Source organism: Heliangelus exortis, chromosome 10 (assembly GCF_036169615.1).
Source record: "Heliangelus exortis chromosome 10, bHelExo1.hap1, whole genome shotgun sequence".
Classification (NCBI taxonomy): Eukaryota; Metazoa; Chordata; class Aves; order Apodiformes; family Trochilidae; genus Heliangelus; species Heliangelus exortis.
This window is the reverse complement of record NC_092431.1, coordinates 14,344,209-14,360,690: the sequence shown is the minus strand read 5'-3', so window position 1 is coordinate 14,360,690 and position 16,482 is coordinate 14,344,209. Positions and strand designations below refer to the sequence as shown.

Below are 16,482 nucleotides of genomic sequence, written 5' to 3'. Positions count from 1 at the left end.
TTCATATTATTAAGTATCAATTATTACACAATTATTTCCCTTCTTGCAAATTGCCTCATTCAGCAACTAAAGTTCTTCATGAGGTGAAGATAAAAATTATTTAGTAATAAAATGAAGCTTATGTGAAATAATTTACTGGCTTATGCCATGACAGCTGTGTTGATTATTTACATCCAAGAGCTTTACATTTTAATCTTTCTATTCACCCACCTTTTCCAAGCAGTGTATAAAATTAATCTATATGTATACACATAGATCAACTTTCTTCTACTAAACAATTCAACTTGCATCATTATTTAGGTCAGTTTGGACTTTGTGAGAACAGTATCTACATACACAGCACACCACTTCTGCCTGAGCTACAGCACAGATTTCAGAAAGATGCCTCAACTTTTTTTTTTTTTTTTTTTCTTAAAGATATTTTGCACCACGTTCCCCTAATAAAACAGTTTTGTAATAAGGTACCTGTCAATTAAAAACATACAAACAAACAAACAAAAGAAGAGCAAACCAACAGCAACTATTCCTTGCCTCCTTTCATTCTGCTTTTTATTCCACAAACCTAATTACAGTAGTTCTTTTTCTGGTAAAGAAAAAGTCGATCTCAAATATCTCTTAATAATTTTTTTTTTTCTTCCCCCCAGCAGAAGGTCAGCTTTTAATTTCTTCCACTGAACAAGCAGATTAATTGAATTTCTTGTCTTTTTCAGCACACCCTAGCTGAAAAAAAACCTGAAGTCTAATAATTTCCTTCTTGGCTATGCTTCATAATCTCTGTATGCAGACCCATGGACCATGTTTGCTCTACACTATCTCATGTATTTGTGTGGTTTTTTTTGGTGTTGCTAAACACCAAAAAGCTGTTGAATGTGGTTATTTACACTCCTTGTTCCCCGATAGATTCCCTTGTGGTTTATCTTCATTTATGACAGGTTACTGAATTGATTTTTCTTCTGATCTTCTACAGAAGAAGAACATAGATGGAGTATGATGCACATGTTCTGTAGAGCTCAGATCATAATACCTGTGTGGGTAAAGACTCTGGATATCACACTTTCTCTTCTCTCTTTTGCTTTCAGTGCACTCCAGATTCAAGGTCTGGAATGGACTTTTCTTCCTTTGCCAAAGCACTTTCTTTCTGGACTTAAGTATTTTTTAAAATGTGATTAAGTTGGAAAAGATGAATATCCTAGTAAAAACAAGCAAGAAGATGGATTCCATGCTGGAAGTTAAACATACGTTTTTATACTTCCTCGGGTCATGGTTTGGGCCCAGCCGGTACCAACCAGGGCTCGGCTCCCTCAGCCCCCACCCCACTGTGGGGTAGGGAGGGGAAAATCAACCCAAAGGCTCCTTGATCGAGACAAGGACAGGGAGCTTTGCATTCCCCTGTTACAAGAAGCTAAGAGGCTCAGCTTGGGAAGGAAAAGAACTCATTTCATGGACAAGGAGAAAGAGAAAACAGGGCCAGATCTTAACACCTTCCCCCCAGCCCTCCCCTCTCCCCGGGCCCGGATCGCTTCACTGCCGCCTCCCCTCAGGGCACAGGGGACGGGCAGGGGGGGTTCAGGCTCAGTTCCCCACACGGGGTTTCTGCCGCTCCTTCCTCCTCAGGGGAGGACTCCTCACATTCTGCCCCCGCTCCAGCGCGGGGTCCCTCTCACGCCAGAGAGTCCTTCAGGAACCCCTCGGACATGAGTCCCTCCCATGGGCTGCACTCCCTCAGGAACTGCTCCAGCCCGGGCTGCCCACAGAGTCACGGCTGCTGTGGGATCAGTCACCTCCTCTGCCACGGGCTCCTCCAGGGATGCAGATCCACAGCTGACCCTCTCTGTCATCCCGCACAGGCTGCAGCTTCACCTCTGCCCATCTCTGGCACTTCAGGGGCTGCAAATCTACATCTACCCCACCGTGGTCCTTCAGGGACTGCTCCGTTTCTCTGTCACCTCTTCCTCTGCTCTGCAGGTCTCTTTTTCATATTTTTTGCAGTTTTGTTTCCCTTTCTTGAACATGTCAGTGGCAGAGGCACATCCAGCTTCCCAGATCTGCTCGGTCTTGAGGGACTGGAACCGGGGGAGCTTCAGCAGCTTCTCACAGGAGCCACCCCTGTGACCCCCCTGCTGCCCAAACACCACTGCACTGACCCAGGACATGCAGGAATGAAGTGCTAAACCAGAGAGAGTACGAAAGCGTTCCAGGAAAATACAGGAGATATTGCAGTTTTTATTGTTATGCTGGAAGAGAAAACTGTAACACAATGTAAGAAATATCCTCACTCTGATTTCTGGCTGATGAACTCTCAGATGATCAAGTAAAAAGTCAACTTTTCCTTACAACAAGCAAAAAGCAGGATGTATAAGAGGAAAAATAAAGAACAGAAAATTTGTGCCAGTAAAGAAAGCGGGAGATTGATAAATTCTGGATTAGTATAACTGAAGTCCTACAATTATCAATTTCAGACAATATATGGAAAAAAGCTTTATGGGTGACATTTACAACAGCTCTTCAGGCATAAATCTCTCATGAAGTACTACAGGGAGAGATTATCTATGTTCCTGATGCTACCACAACAGAGAACTCTGAGATAGCCAAGAAAGAAGCCAAGAAGTAAGTTTCCCTAGCTGCACTCCTCATAAACCTAAGCGTATAAAAGAGATTCACTTACTTCAAAGAGAGATACATTCTAGATGGATACATGCTGTCTTTTATGGGATCTGACTGCTCAATGTGCTAAGTGTTGGAATTACTACTGCAAAGGAGTTTTATAATTGCTTTGTGGAACACAGCTACTTTACAGATATGCTATTCAGTCATCAAGAAAAATACAGACAAGGCCATAACGTCATAAGGACAGAGGTTTGAACATATTTAACCCCTTAAAATAGGTGAGAGAGGAAAAAAATTATACATAATGCAGTATAAATACCTTCTTAGTTGTCAATTTGTAAATGCAGATGTTACTAAAAACCTTAAAAATTAAAAAAAAAAAAAACCTAAGCAAACAAAAAAATGCCAGACATTGAAGAATTCCTAGGCACTTCGACGTTCTTTATGATTTTGCTTTTAGGCAAATTAATGACTTATTCTCACGAGAAAAACCTATGTTTGTCACATACCTACCCTCCATAGCGACCAGCATCCCAAATAATACAAGCTTACATTAATTTATAATCATTAAGGCATAGCTCTCCCAAAAAGTTTCAGTTTAATGAGTAAGTTGCAGCAAAGATCATATGTTTCCAGCTATGCAAAGATGATGCAATTTGAATCCACACACAGATGATCACACAAATCTCAAGTGAAATAAAAAACTGTTTTAAAAATGGTTGTACTTGTCACACTATACCTTAGTGCACAACCACACAAAAACATGGCATCAAGAACCCCACCTCAAGTCACTTAACCATCTCTGAAACACATCCAGGCTACAATTCCTAATTTTCAGCACACGTAAAATGTTGCTTAAGGTTCAGTCTGATGACTTTCTGTTGCTCAAATTCACACGTTAAAAAAGCTGTTGCTGCTATGGAAACCAAAACAGTAACTTAAAAACTTAGAAAATAAATCACAAAAAATCTCTTGTACAAAACCTGCCACTTAAACAAAATGGGTTGCTTAAAGAAAAAGCAAGAAACAAAGCAAGAAAAAGCTTTCTCTTACAAATTAACACAAAGGTGCAGGGTTTGCTACCAGAATCACAGGGCAAGGAGACTGCAATAAGGGGAGCAGACTGGTAGTAATCAATTCTAGGTGAGATGTGACTACATTTATTATTTTTTTCTAAGCCTTTTCTGGTCAGTTTTGGACAAAGTGTAAGTCTGAAAGTCACCAAACTTTTTTTCATGAATAGCTGTGTTTTTCTATTTTTCCATCACAGTAGTTGCTCCTATGGCAACACATTCTCTAACACTTATACCTTGATATTAACTGCAAGTGAAAGACAGAATGGGGCAGCTTACATCTGTCCCCTATTTTCCATTAGAAAAGTGGGCAAAAAATTGGCCAACCAGTTTGATTGCAAACTTATTTCAGTAATAAAAAATATTTGCATTTATGCCCTGTCAAAAGTAATATATAACATCAGAAAAGGAACAGCAAAGGACATATGTTGAAGTTTTCTTAGTACAGTTCCTTCTGGAAACAAAAAAAAAAACCCACACTACAGAAATACTGATTATGGTAATCCAGATTTTATCTGGAATATTTAACTGCTGGATGCTGTGTACTGGGAGAATAATATCAGCTACATCTAGCTATTTCTGGAGAGCTTTGGGTCTTTTTTTGTTGATTGGTGGAATTTTACTTGCTGTTAGATATTAATTTGCATGCCTTCTTCCTTCTCCCAGTAACTTTGAATTCATGGAATGATTTCAACAGATTTTTTAATCTAATGCTAGAGATTCACAGGAATATTAATTTCACAGAAATTTTTTTTTATCCAATAGATGATGAAAATCCTTGTGAATATCCTTAAAATAAAAAATGCTTTCAACATAAGATAATAGAAAATCCAATATAGAAGAATCCACTGATATGGCAAGAGAATTTTTATTAGATTCCATTCCCTATTACACAACTGAGAATCCAGCAAGGACTAAAAGCTACATAAAAACGAACAGCATTAGTTTTGCTTCTCCTGAATACACTTGACTCTAATTTTGTTTTTTTCTGTTTTAGTTAAGGATTTGAAAGGGCAAAGACAAAGAAGAGGAAATTATACATATATTCTGCTAGTTTAATGAGGTAATCTTTCAACCATTATGTGACAGCTTTTTAAAGCAACTGCTGTCTGAATATTCCTTTACAGTGGTAGAAAATTACATGTATAGAGCACAGCACTTAATTCTTTAGATGACTAAGAAAACTATGCTTTAGAAAATGAAAATGAAGCATCTTCAAGAGTCTCTTCAACTGAAAATAGGAAAGAATAATTGCTGCAGCATGCTTAGTAGACTGATCCCTCAACCCCTGCCATGCCAAACCCATTATCACCCCAAAGGGGATAATAACTGTCATGCCTACTCTCAGGCTCCAGTGTGTTTGTTAGCATCCTGACTGATACAGAAAACAAGGTCTAGCAAAAGAGATGCTTCACACTAAAGTGTGCTAATGAATCAAAGGCACAGGAGAGAGTTTTAACCTTCACAGAGCAAAGGAGTTGTTTGCTAACTAATAGAGTAGACGAATTAAGAGCCTAACAAAAGAGACATTTGTACATGCAAGGAAGCAAAACAAAGCTTTGTTTGTTTTCGGTTCAGAAATAAGTGACCGTCTGCAAAAGGAGGAAACATTATTAGTTTCAGGGTGAAAAAAAATGTATCTTGCCTGGACACCTTGGAAGTAAGTCTCCAAAGGAGAGAAGGAGTTATGACAGTGAACCAAATTACACCTAAATAATGTTTCCAGTGTACAAATCCCCCCATCAGTAGGTTCTCAGCTTGAGATTCTAAAACAGACTCTCAAAAGGGAGGATCCAAAGATAAAAGACAAGCATCAAGACTAAAATCTAGACTGACACAAATTCAGCAGGCTAAGGAAAATGTTTTGCAATCTCTACTTCTGCTTCACAGATGGCTCAGGATATAGAGAAGCAGTGGGTATAGGCACCTTTTTAACAAGGTTTCAAAGACCATTAACAGTGTTCCTGGGCATTAAAATAACAGGGAGCAATACTTACTCATTTTTATTAAAAAAACATTGATGTTCAGAGGTTATTTTCCTATGCCTGTTCCTTTAGCTTTTCACTTATCTTCTGTAAGTTCTTGTTTTCCTAACACAGTTGTTGGTTTGGGTGGTTTTTTGGGTTTGTTTTCTTTTCTTTTTTTCTTTTCTTTTTTTTTTTTTTTTCCTTGTAACCTGGCCTTCAAAAGACTTCAGTTGTATATTTCATTTATAGGCAGGTCTACAATTCTATGTTTTCATATACTGGCCTCTTGTTCAGAGATTTTTTTTTTCAAGTCAAGTTTCAAAATTTCACTGGGCATAAACAAATCAATTCTGCAATATATGTGCAGTGGACCTGATACATCTGAAAAGTCTGGGAGCAACTGTATGTGTAACACATTAGTTACTTGTGAACATGATGAAATTCAGACCAACACATTCTGAATGCAGTACACACACTGCAGATCTTATGAGTCCCAGAGGCAAAGTTTCTGCACATATTTCTGCTCAGGGAATCCTAGCCAAAACATGGCAAGCCTAAACACAAACCTCTCAACTGCTGCGAGAGGGAGAGGTACATTCATACTTTTCACTCAAAAGGAAAACAAAACCAGCCATTCGAAATCAAGTATAAGAAGAGATTTAGGTCTCTTCTTCTAGACCTGTTTCTCTTTCAGAAAGATTTTTCAACTCGTATTTGTCTGTTAAATAAAAACAGGGGAACGCACTTTAAACTCTGTCCTCTAGAATTCTTGATTTAAAAAACATTACTAAGAAACACTGGGAATAAACCCTGGTTTACAATGTTGTGATGGCCAAAACTTTCTCCACCAATGTGGCAGACACACAAATTCTAGACAGTTGTTCCAGTCCTTAATTTTTAAATTTTTTTTATTTTAATACTCCTCATGTAATGGTACCCCACAGACATCCTTCCTTCCTGTAATCAGTTCTGGGTTTTGTACAATTTCCTTGTCTCTTTTCCATGAGTACTTATAGAAAAAAAATTTTTATATTCAACTTTTTTTATACAATTATGCAGTTAAAAGTAAATCAGTATAATTCAGCTATTTTATTTTTAAGGTTTTATTCAAAGATAGCAGTTTTTGGAGATTTAAAGATTATAATGTTATGGCAAATCTACATGAAACAATAAAAATACACAATAAAATACACCTCTTGAAATGTTTTGGTGTGTTAGTGCATGTGCAAGAAGAATAACATGTAACCTCCATAAAGAGAAGTAGCTCGGCAGTATCTTTCATGTCATATGAGGGATAATAGTTTCATTTTAGTGAATGCTGAAAAGCCACAAAGCACCACAACCACAGATTCATCAGTAACTTTTCCAATGGAGGAAAACAGAGGTAAAAGAAGCCATTTTTAAGAAATTAATCCCCCTCTCCTCTTCCCCATAGTGAAAGTTATGGTCCCACTTTTTAAAAAAAAGAACACTGCTGTAAGTCAGAAATGAAGTAACAATTACTTAGATATTTTCTGCTAACTAAAAACACCCTTTCCAGTCTTCAAGGGATCATTTGTTCCTGAGAAAACCACTCTGCTACAGCCAGACTGTAAGTTATGGATCTTGTTTATGGAGGAGGGGGAGTGATTCCATCTGTTTGTGATGGGCACTGCAGGTTTTTTAAAGAAAATATTCAATTCTAAACAGTTCACTGATAGAATGCTCCCTCAAAGCTTGACCTGGACATGCTGAATAACTACTAGGTAGCTGCTACTTACAACTCAGTCTCAGCAACTCATTTGTTTGTGATAACCATCTTACACAGAGGAACCTTACACTGGGGTTTACATGTGTGTGGGATCTCTACGTTATCTATGCTAATAAAACATTAATCAAGGGCCAAATTTATAGCAGGCACTTTATAAGTAAGGTCAAGACAGGTCAGCCTCACATAATAGGAAACAACTACAGGCTAGATCTTAACACTGTAACTGAACACCCTTGTTTCTTTACCTTGGCCCTTGGGATCAAGACTAGTAGCCAAATGGGGGGTTTTGTGCCTCAGAATGGTGTTTTCCTCACCATAAACTCAAATGCAACCACTCAAGTAGTCACTATTTTTCTTTACCTTTCAACATCTACACATTTTAAAAGAAAATAGTCTCTGTTCCTAAAGTGATAAAAAATATATTTATATGGTATTTTTATTTCTGTGAAAATTATTTTGGTTTTAATTCAGTAGCTGTCCTAATAATGTAAGATTTCTGTAGGGATTCTTACTAGCTCAAGTTACTCGCTAACAGAATTAAAGTTCAGATAAATGGTGTTTCTTAGAATACTCCTTAGCTAACTCATTAAGACATCTTTTAAAAAACCCTTTAGAAGAAGTAAATGTTGCACTTAGTCTGCCTCAACAATCAATTCCTAATGAAGAAAATATTGATGGGTCTGACCAGCCACCAGTCACAGTCAAAGAGTGTGGCTTCACCACCTGCTCTATCCTTTTCTGTAAGTCTCAGTAATATACATATATAGTTACAGGTGGAACATTAAACTAATTGGTGATATTAACAGATTTTTTTTTTAATCTCAAAGGGACTCTCTCCCTTTCTATTTTATGAGGTAGCTAGGAAATAAATGAGCAAACTGGAATCTAATTTTTGAGGCAGAGGCTTATCTTACGTTTCCTAGCTATAATGTCTTCCAAATATCAATTCCTTTCCTCACGAGATTAGCTGAATACAAATTATAGTTTCAATGTTAACCAGTGCACAAGGGCAGGGAGAGAGAAAATCCATGACACACCAATAAGTGAAATACTTAATGAAAGAAAAGAGCCTTCAGATTCTGAAAAATCCCACAGTCAGTATCCCAACTGAAGCAATAAAGAATGTGATACATGCAAAACTCAAAGAAAGTTTCACAAAAAGAGGCAGAAGAAGAATCCTTTTAAACAAGTTTCAAGGAACACAACTTCTTGAGGACTAAGGCAGAGGTGCTATTGTGACTTACCTTCCTTCATTGACAAGCTCAATAAAAGCAAGGCCAGCATTCTTTTGGATAGAGTTCTGCCACTCCTGGGGAAAAAACCAAAAACAAGAAAAAAATCATGACATAAAACCAAGAAAAACAAACAAAAAACCCCAACAAAAACAAAAAAATTCCACCACAAAGTAGTGCCCTTTCTTTTCAATTTTAGCAACTTACACCAACAGCAGTAAACACACAAAGCATTAATTGTGTGCTAATCAGGAAGGAAACATTGCCAGCATGAAAAAAGAGTATAATTTACTCAGGGGAGAAGAAAATACAAAAGTAACACACAAACAACTGCATCATTTTCTTTTTCTGTGTTATACCATAACTCTGAACTTATTCTGGTTCCCTGCTGCTTTTTGCCTTATTGAACCTTGACAATGCTAGAAACAAACTGTTCAACATTAATGTAAAGCTTGTTCATCAGACACAAATTTATCCTACAGCTCAAAGTCCAGATAACATTTATGCTTATAATAATCCTCACCTCATCATCACATAGCCATTTCTTAAAAAAAAAATAAAATCTGCTTATGATCCAAATATTGCATTATTAACACTCAGTATGTTTGATAAAAATGTGTTAATTTTTTTCTCTCTGAATTTCTAACACACTGAGATGACAGAAATGGCAGCCACAAATGCACCACACCTTTCTTATATTCAACTGAACCCTGAATTACAGCAAAATTCTACACCTCTTAAACATGTAGACAGGTTTTGCCTGCTCCCCAGAGGAGACACTGGAAAGCAACCAACCTACATAATAGATCACTAGGGCCTGCTTCTCACATTTGAAAACTGAGGAGAAAATAGAATTGGTTAACAGAAATACTAAGATTTGTAATCCTAGACTCAGTAGGAACAAGTTGACAGACTTAAAAACTGGGGCAACTGTAGAGGCATTTGGAGAGAACAAGCCAAATACAAGGCTTGGTTTAAATTCCATAACTCTTCTAAACTAATACAACAGAATGATTCTGCACCATACAGATTCTTAAGCTCCATGTGCTCTTCCACATCAGCTTCCTTTTTTTTCAGTCTTTGCTGTATGAAATAATAACCCTAATGATTATTCATGTCATTGCTTATATCACTGTTATTCTTTTTTAAAATCTCAGCTGCTCCCAAACAGGCAAAAAGTGCAAAACTTGAAAATATCTCTGAAACAAATTTTAGTTTTGTGAAGTAGGAGTATGTAATACCCAGTGTCACCTGGGTACATTTTTTTTTGCAGAATTATGCAGAATTATCTGTGTCAGTAGCACGAAAGGTTGATAGGACATAGGCAAAAGCCAATAGAACAATGTTGTTTCTTTACCACTGAAATCGTGCCCCTTTGCCCCTCCTTCCCAAAAAGCAGAAAGATTTTCAGGTTACAAATGCAGGGGAGAGATTATAACTCCAATCTCTTCAGGCTTGACATCTTCCAGGCCCAACATATTCCTTTAGCATTTTTAAATTGCAACAGCCTGGTACAATTTTCAAGTAGCCAGATTTAAGAACTGGACTTTGTGATGTTATTAGTTATAATGAATTATAAATGTATTTCATTACTTTTTTATAGTTAGTTTGTTATGCATTAATATGCTAGCAACATTCTAAGTGTCAGCTAAATTCCATGGACATATTATGATGTCTGGGGCTTTCTGGGTTCTGGGGTGTGGTGGGTTTTTCTTGATTCTACATCAAATAGCATCACTGGCCCTTATTGCTACTTACTGGCATCTTACTAATGCTTCATCCACCATCCTTCCTCCAGTTCTCCCCTATTGTCTTTTCATGGACACCATTACATAGCTTCAAGTTTGTCTGTAAGCTGTCTGAAATACCTTTAGGCAGCTTTCATTCTTAAGATGACTTTTAGCTGCTAATATTCCAAACAAAATAGAATCCTGTGAAGTTTTGAGGGCTTTTTAATGAAATATCAAGTTCTAAATATTTAGCCTAATGTGATGATGACTGAAAATATTCTCTGTTAGCTTAAATGTGTCAAACCCCATGAAAAGCAAAATTGTTTTTTCCCCATTTCTGACACTGTCCATCTGTTGTTCTGCTCCTTAAGAGAGCTCACTACAACTTGAAAATTTAATTAGTGAAGATGGAGGTTTCCAAAAGTGGAAGGAAAGTTCATTTAGCAGGATATTTTCCAGTCTTTTTCTCTACATCAGACATCACCAAAGAAGGTGTTAGTCTAAACAATTTCATAAATCACAGCTGAACACACCCTAAAGCTAATTTTAATAGATGAAAGAGAGGACTGATAGTTATCATCTTTCATGAGCCATTCAATATTTCCCCACAGTATATGTTCTCTCTCAAACAATTACACTCAGTATGCATATTGCATTATTATATCAACATCTTAGTTATCCATCTCCCAAAGGTATTAGGGAAAAAACACGTTAAAAGCCTCAAACTCAACCACTAATGCAGCTAAATAACTACAGAACACATTTCAGCACTTTCCTAAGGAAGGACTGTAAGGGAAGATCAACAAAGTCAATAATTTCATACCTGTTCTAAGCTGTACTTAATTGACCATCATTTCCTATGGCTATAAATGTTTAGTAACTGAGAGACGTATCTACTTTTAGTGCTTTTGGTCACTGTGCACTTAATAATGAAGCAGGCAAAAAATCCCTAGAAGCACTAAACACTATAACAAATATCTAAATGAAAAACAACCGTACAAGGAGACAAATAAGAGATCACATTTTATTCAAATTCTACCTCTGATGTGGAAATTTCCTAGCTCATTATTGTTTCACCTACTTGCTTAATGGCATCTGTAAACACTTGTAGAAGTACTGCAGGCAAAATGCAAGTACTATATTCTTTCCTTTAATGGTGCTTCAAACCTCATCTGGATTATAATTCTGTATGGAGTAATACACTTCCTGCAGCTAGAGCACAACTCTGCAATGAGCAAAATCATATCCCAGCCCTCTATAGCACCAATTTCATACCATCAACAGTTTTCACAAACACATTTTCTACTGAATGAAAAAAAATCATTATATAAAAACAATAAAGAGCACTGGTCTTAAATTCCTTCTTTCAGAAACTAATCATCTCCCCCAAGGTTTCCATCATGACCTATTGTTGTACCATTTAAATCATGTTAGGTTTTTTAAAATCTATTTTACAGTGGGTTTTTTTAATTAATTATAACTAGTGAACAGTTGTATGACAGCACCAAATGCTCTAATAAAACTCACATAAATTATTACATTTCCTTAGTCCAGGCCAAAGACCACATGCCACATTTGGCATTGGACCATAATGAACGATGAGATCAGTCCAGCCAAACAACTGCTGGTAATTCTGTGTCTCATGTTATTTCATTTCAGCTAAATATGCACATGTAGTTATCTCAGTCCTCGAATGCACTGAAGTGTCTTTTAAACTACTTGATCTTATTCCCCTTCTTAAAAACAAAGCATTTCTGTCATCATACAGCATCATCAGATTAAGTGGAGAAGTTCTTGAAGCATCCTGCATTCAACCTGAATTTTCCAGTGTCAAGTCTTTATCAGACTTTTTTTTCCATTTGTTGTTGGCTCCCTACTCATTCTGAATATCCTCTCATTCAGGTCTAATACTTCAGGAGCTTTTTATTTACCCCAACTGACCTTTCCAAAAGCCTTTTCTACAAGCAGCAGCTCGTAGGAGCAAGCTTCAAAAGGAAGAAATGCAGCTTGTTCTTTACACAGTGCACTGCAGACTGGTAGAATGCACCACTAAAAGATGCTGTGGCTATTAGTTCAATAGGATCAAGAGGAAACTGCAGTAGTATGTGCAAGGATTGATATTGCATTGATATTATACTACTGAATAATAAACATTGAAATTAACTAAATACACAGAAACTACATCCAAATCAGAAAATTCACTCAGCTGAAAAAAGCTGGATAGTGGAAGAGGATCACTCATGCTTGTACCAGTCTGTTCTTCTTGAGCAACTCTTTGTGTCTCAGTTGGAGACACAAGAAGCAAGGCTGAGCCTTTATCTAATCCAGTGTATCCATTCCTAAACTCTGATAACTAAAACAAATGTCAAGAAAATTTCTAATAAACATTTTTTTTTGGTTGGTAATTTGAAGTGCTTGCCTGTGGGCAACAAATGGACATATCCCACCTCACCTGTACACTTACAGGAAAGAAATAAAATCATATTTCAAAATAACTCCAAGTATATATTCTTAAAGCTATATAGAAGAACAGTTGCAGAACCAGTCCACCCATTGGCCTGATGAATGGCTAAACAATTAAGCATGAGTCTTTAACAGGATATTTAAACACTTGCAATAGATGAAAAATGTTTTATTTTTAACTACAGTAAACAGCATTACTATTTTGATTCATGTATACATACACATGCATACTCCTTAATTAATTTTCTCAAAAAGTTAAAAAAAAAATCCCATTATAATAAGGTTAACATGTGCCACAATTCAAAATTTTATCTAATCTTTGGAATACACACTCAGAAGAGGCAAGCAGAAAATAGCACATTCTTTGCTAATCCATCCTTCCCATAGAGCTGGTGGAGTTTTAATAATTTTGTTTGGTTATCAAACAAAGGAGAAGGATGACTTTGGCACCGATGACTGTGAAGGGAGCACTAAGGAACAGGGTGGGAAAATGTGTTAACATATGACTAGGAGACATATTATATCCTAGAGTAAAGGTCAAATCTGCATGAAAAACTTGTTCATAGAGAGATATACTAATCTTTAAGTGCCTAAAGTAAACTATCAAGAACTTTTCAGCAGTGTTTGCACTTGGTGTCAGCACTCTCTCAGCACCACATCCACTACAGGCTTGCATGAACTCAGCAGTAAAGAACATACAGTGAGAAGGATTTTATATCTCAGCTAGGTTCTTCATAATTAAAAAGTTAGAATGCATGTTAAGCAAAATACCTGCAAATATAAATTACTTTTAAAGAGCTGGAGCATATCTGAATTATTTTTATCTACACAGCTTCTTTGCAAAAAATTGAAACCCACATAGAATTATGGGAAATAATACCTAGAAATTCTATGAAGCAATTTCTTATCAAAATAAGCACATGCTAAGTGGTGTGCAAACCAGAAAAACTTAGCAAGGATGTGAGAGATTTTAATAGAACAGTAAGACAAAAACACATTTGGAGGTGATGCTATTTAGTACATATAAAAGCATACCTGGCTGCTCAGATAAAAATTTAAACAACATAAATCAATTAGGGAAGAAATATAGGGAACTGATTGAGAAAAAAATATTCAGTAATTACAATGACAGTTGTCTCTCTACAGAAGAAAATCAGTGTTGCTGAATCTTGACACAGAGCAAATATGCAGCTTGCAAAAACGATTAATACCATAACACCATCCCAAAAATTCACAACATCTTTTCAGGGGGAAAACTTATCAAATAGGCTTCAATTTATTAAAATTGAAACCATGGACACTATTCCACACTACACAATGGCTTGTCTTTGAAAGCTTGAACATGGCATTAGGTAACAAGTCAAGCCATCTCACTAATCAATACAGAGGTTTTGATTTCAAAAAGGGTGATAAAAGTTACTCTAACCCTGGCCAGCTACAAGCTCTCAGCAGATGATCATCATTAGGGCTCTATCGGGGTTCCACATACTCAGGCTGTACAAATGTGTCCTATTAGTACATGGTCTGTCTGTTTGGCAACTCCAGTCTTAAGACAAATGGCAGCTGCTGCCCTTCAAGGTCTGAAGTCAAGTCCTCAGGGAATCTAAAAGCCCAACTGGAAAAATCAAGGCCTGCTCATTAGAGACTGCTCCAGGGGAAACTTGCGAGGCTGCCATTAGAACTATATAAAAGAGCTAATTATTTTTATAAGACTTTTAATCTATCAAACACACTCAGTTACAATAAAAAGTATTTACTGCTGGCATTCCAATAAAAAGACATTGCTTTTTGTCCAGAAATCAGCTAGTGACAGTACATAACTAGGGTCTTTGTATTAAAAATTTTAATGAATCCTCTAGGAGAAAGATGTGTAAAAAATCAACTAGATGTGATAGTTTCTCATGTGGAGGAATAACACCAAGCATGCTCTTGGGGGAAAACATTCCAAACAGCCTCGTAACAAACTAATGAACAAAGGGGCTGAGATTGTGCACACATCACTACCTACCCCTGAAAACAACAACAAGAGGTTCAAAAGACAACAATATTCAGTGTTGCAAAATTTACTGAAAAGAACACTGAAAGAACACTGAACATTCTTGTTTCAAACCTATGCTGTTAAGGAACTAAAGACAATGCTACAATACACTACTGTGTTGATAAATCAGTCAAAATACCACATGGCCCAGTTGGTATCAAATACCAAGACTGAGCAGACAAAAAAAAAAAAAAAAAAAAAAAAAAAGCAAGTGTTTAAGCATTTTCCCCCTGATGACACACAGAAACAAATACAATAGTGATGATCACTACTTTCATAGAATATACTCTGGGGAAGAGATGGAACATGTTTTTTTAATTCATAACTACAACATCATTTACTATTTTAACTATGAAATGGAATCAAAGATTATTTTACAAAAATATTTTTCCAGCTGAACAGCACAACACTGTACTGAATTTTAGCATTCTAGCAGATCACTGTTATAGAGCACATATAACACAGTATTTATTACCAATCTTTTAAAAGTGTTCTATGAAATTCATTAGTGTTCCTTCATCAATTCTTGGATCAACATGCACATTAGCTTCCGACAGCCTAATTCAAAAAAGCAATTACAGCCCTGGTCTGTATGTAAAAGGATGGCAGAAAGAAGCTATGTTGAACCAGTTTAAAAGAATTAACATGTAAAGAAAACAGATTAGGAATGATTTATATCAATGCCTAGTGCTGAAGTTAATTACAACTAGCCCAATAAAATAGTGCCTTTATTATTGTACAGCAAGTAATAACCTCAGACACAGAAAACAGAACTCTTTACTGACTTTTGTATGCTCAGTTCCACAGCACACTACATTAAGAATTAAAGAAGCAGTAAATAAGACATACAGAAACAGCAGTTCTCTAACTAAAAGCAGAAGACTCCCCTGCTGTTTAACTGTTTGGAATATTCCATGTAAACAGAGCTTCCTATAAACTGGTATTGTTAACTGGTTGTTAGTGGCAAATGCCTAAAACCACCTTGTAATGAGAGTTTAATTTCAATACTTAAACATTTGAGTTACAGTCACAATAAGTATTTTATAGATTCTGAAAATAAATTGTACATGTACAGAACTGGAGTAGCTTGCATACTAAGTTGTTAAGTAAAACACCAAAAAAAAACCCCAAAACTGTCTGCTTGTCAGACAATGCCTTTTATGCTATGAGATTACTCTTAAAGTGACAAATGTCACCTTCTCTACAAACCACAAAAATCTCTCCTAAAAGATGCAGTATTATGAAAGATACACTACATAAAAATCTTACAGCACAAACAATCCTACACACAGCCAGAAAATCTCACCACGGGTTGCTGTTATCAAATCATGGTTATAGAAAACATTCCTTAAAACAAGTTTCCAGTAATAACAGAAAACTTAAAATCATGTAATCTGAAATTATATATAAAATTAAGACAATTTCAGTCTGCAAGTCAGAAAGTTGATAGATACAATGTCTGCGTAAATACGATGCTATCAGTAGTACCTATCATTGCATCTCAAAACTCAAACTTCATTTTTGCATCTAGTTTCAAAATGATGAACGAAATATGAAAACCACTTATTATATGCCTTTTATAATGATCTAACTCATCACTTGATGAATAAAATTTTGCCCCT

The 16,482-nt window shown here is 36.3% G+C and overlaps 1 protein-coding gene across 7 annotated transcripts in view; it reads right to left on the bottom strand.

The window, feature by feature from the left end:
• LRBA (LPS responsive beige-like anchor protein) overlaps positions 1-16,482 on the bottom strand; it is a 388,894-nt gene that overhangs the window by 252,419 nt on the left and 119,993 nt on the right. For all 7 annotated transcript variants that reach the window (XM_071753672.1, XM_071753674.1, XM_071753673.1 and 4 more), the window contains one exon: positions 8,642-8,706. In XM_071753672.1, coding sequence (XP_071609773.1) covers positions 8,642-8,706 — 65 coding nt within the window. The remainder of the gene's footprint in view (positions 1-8,641; positions 8,707-16,482) is intronic.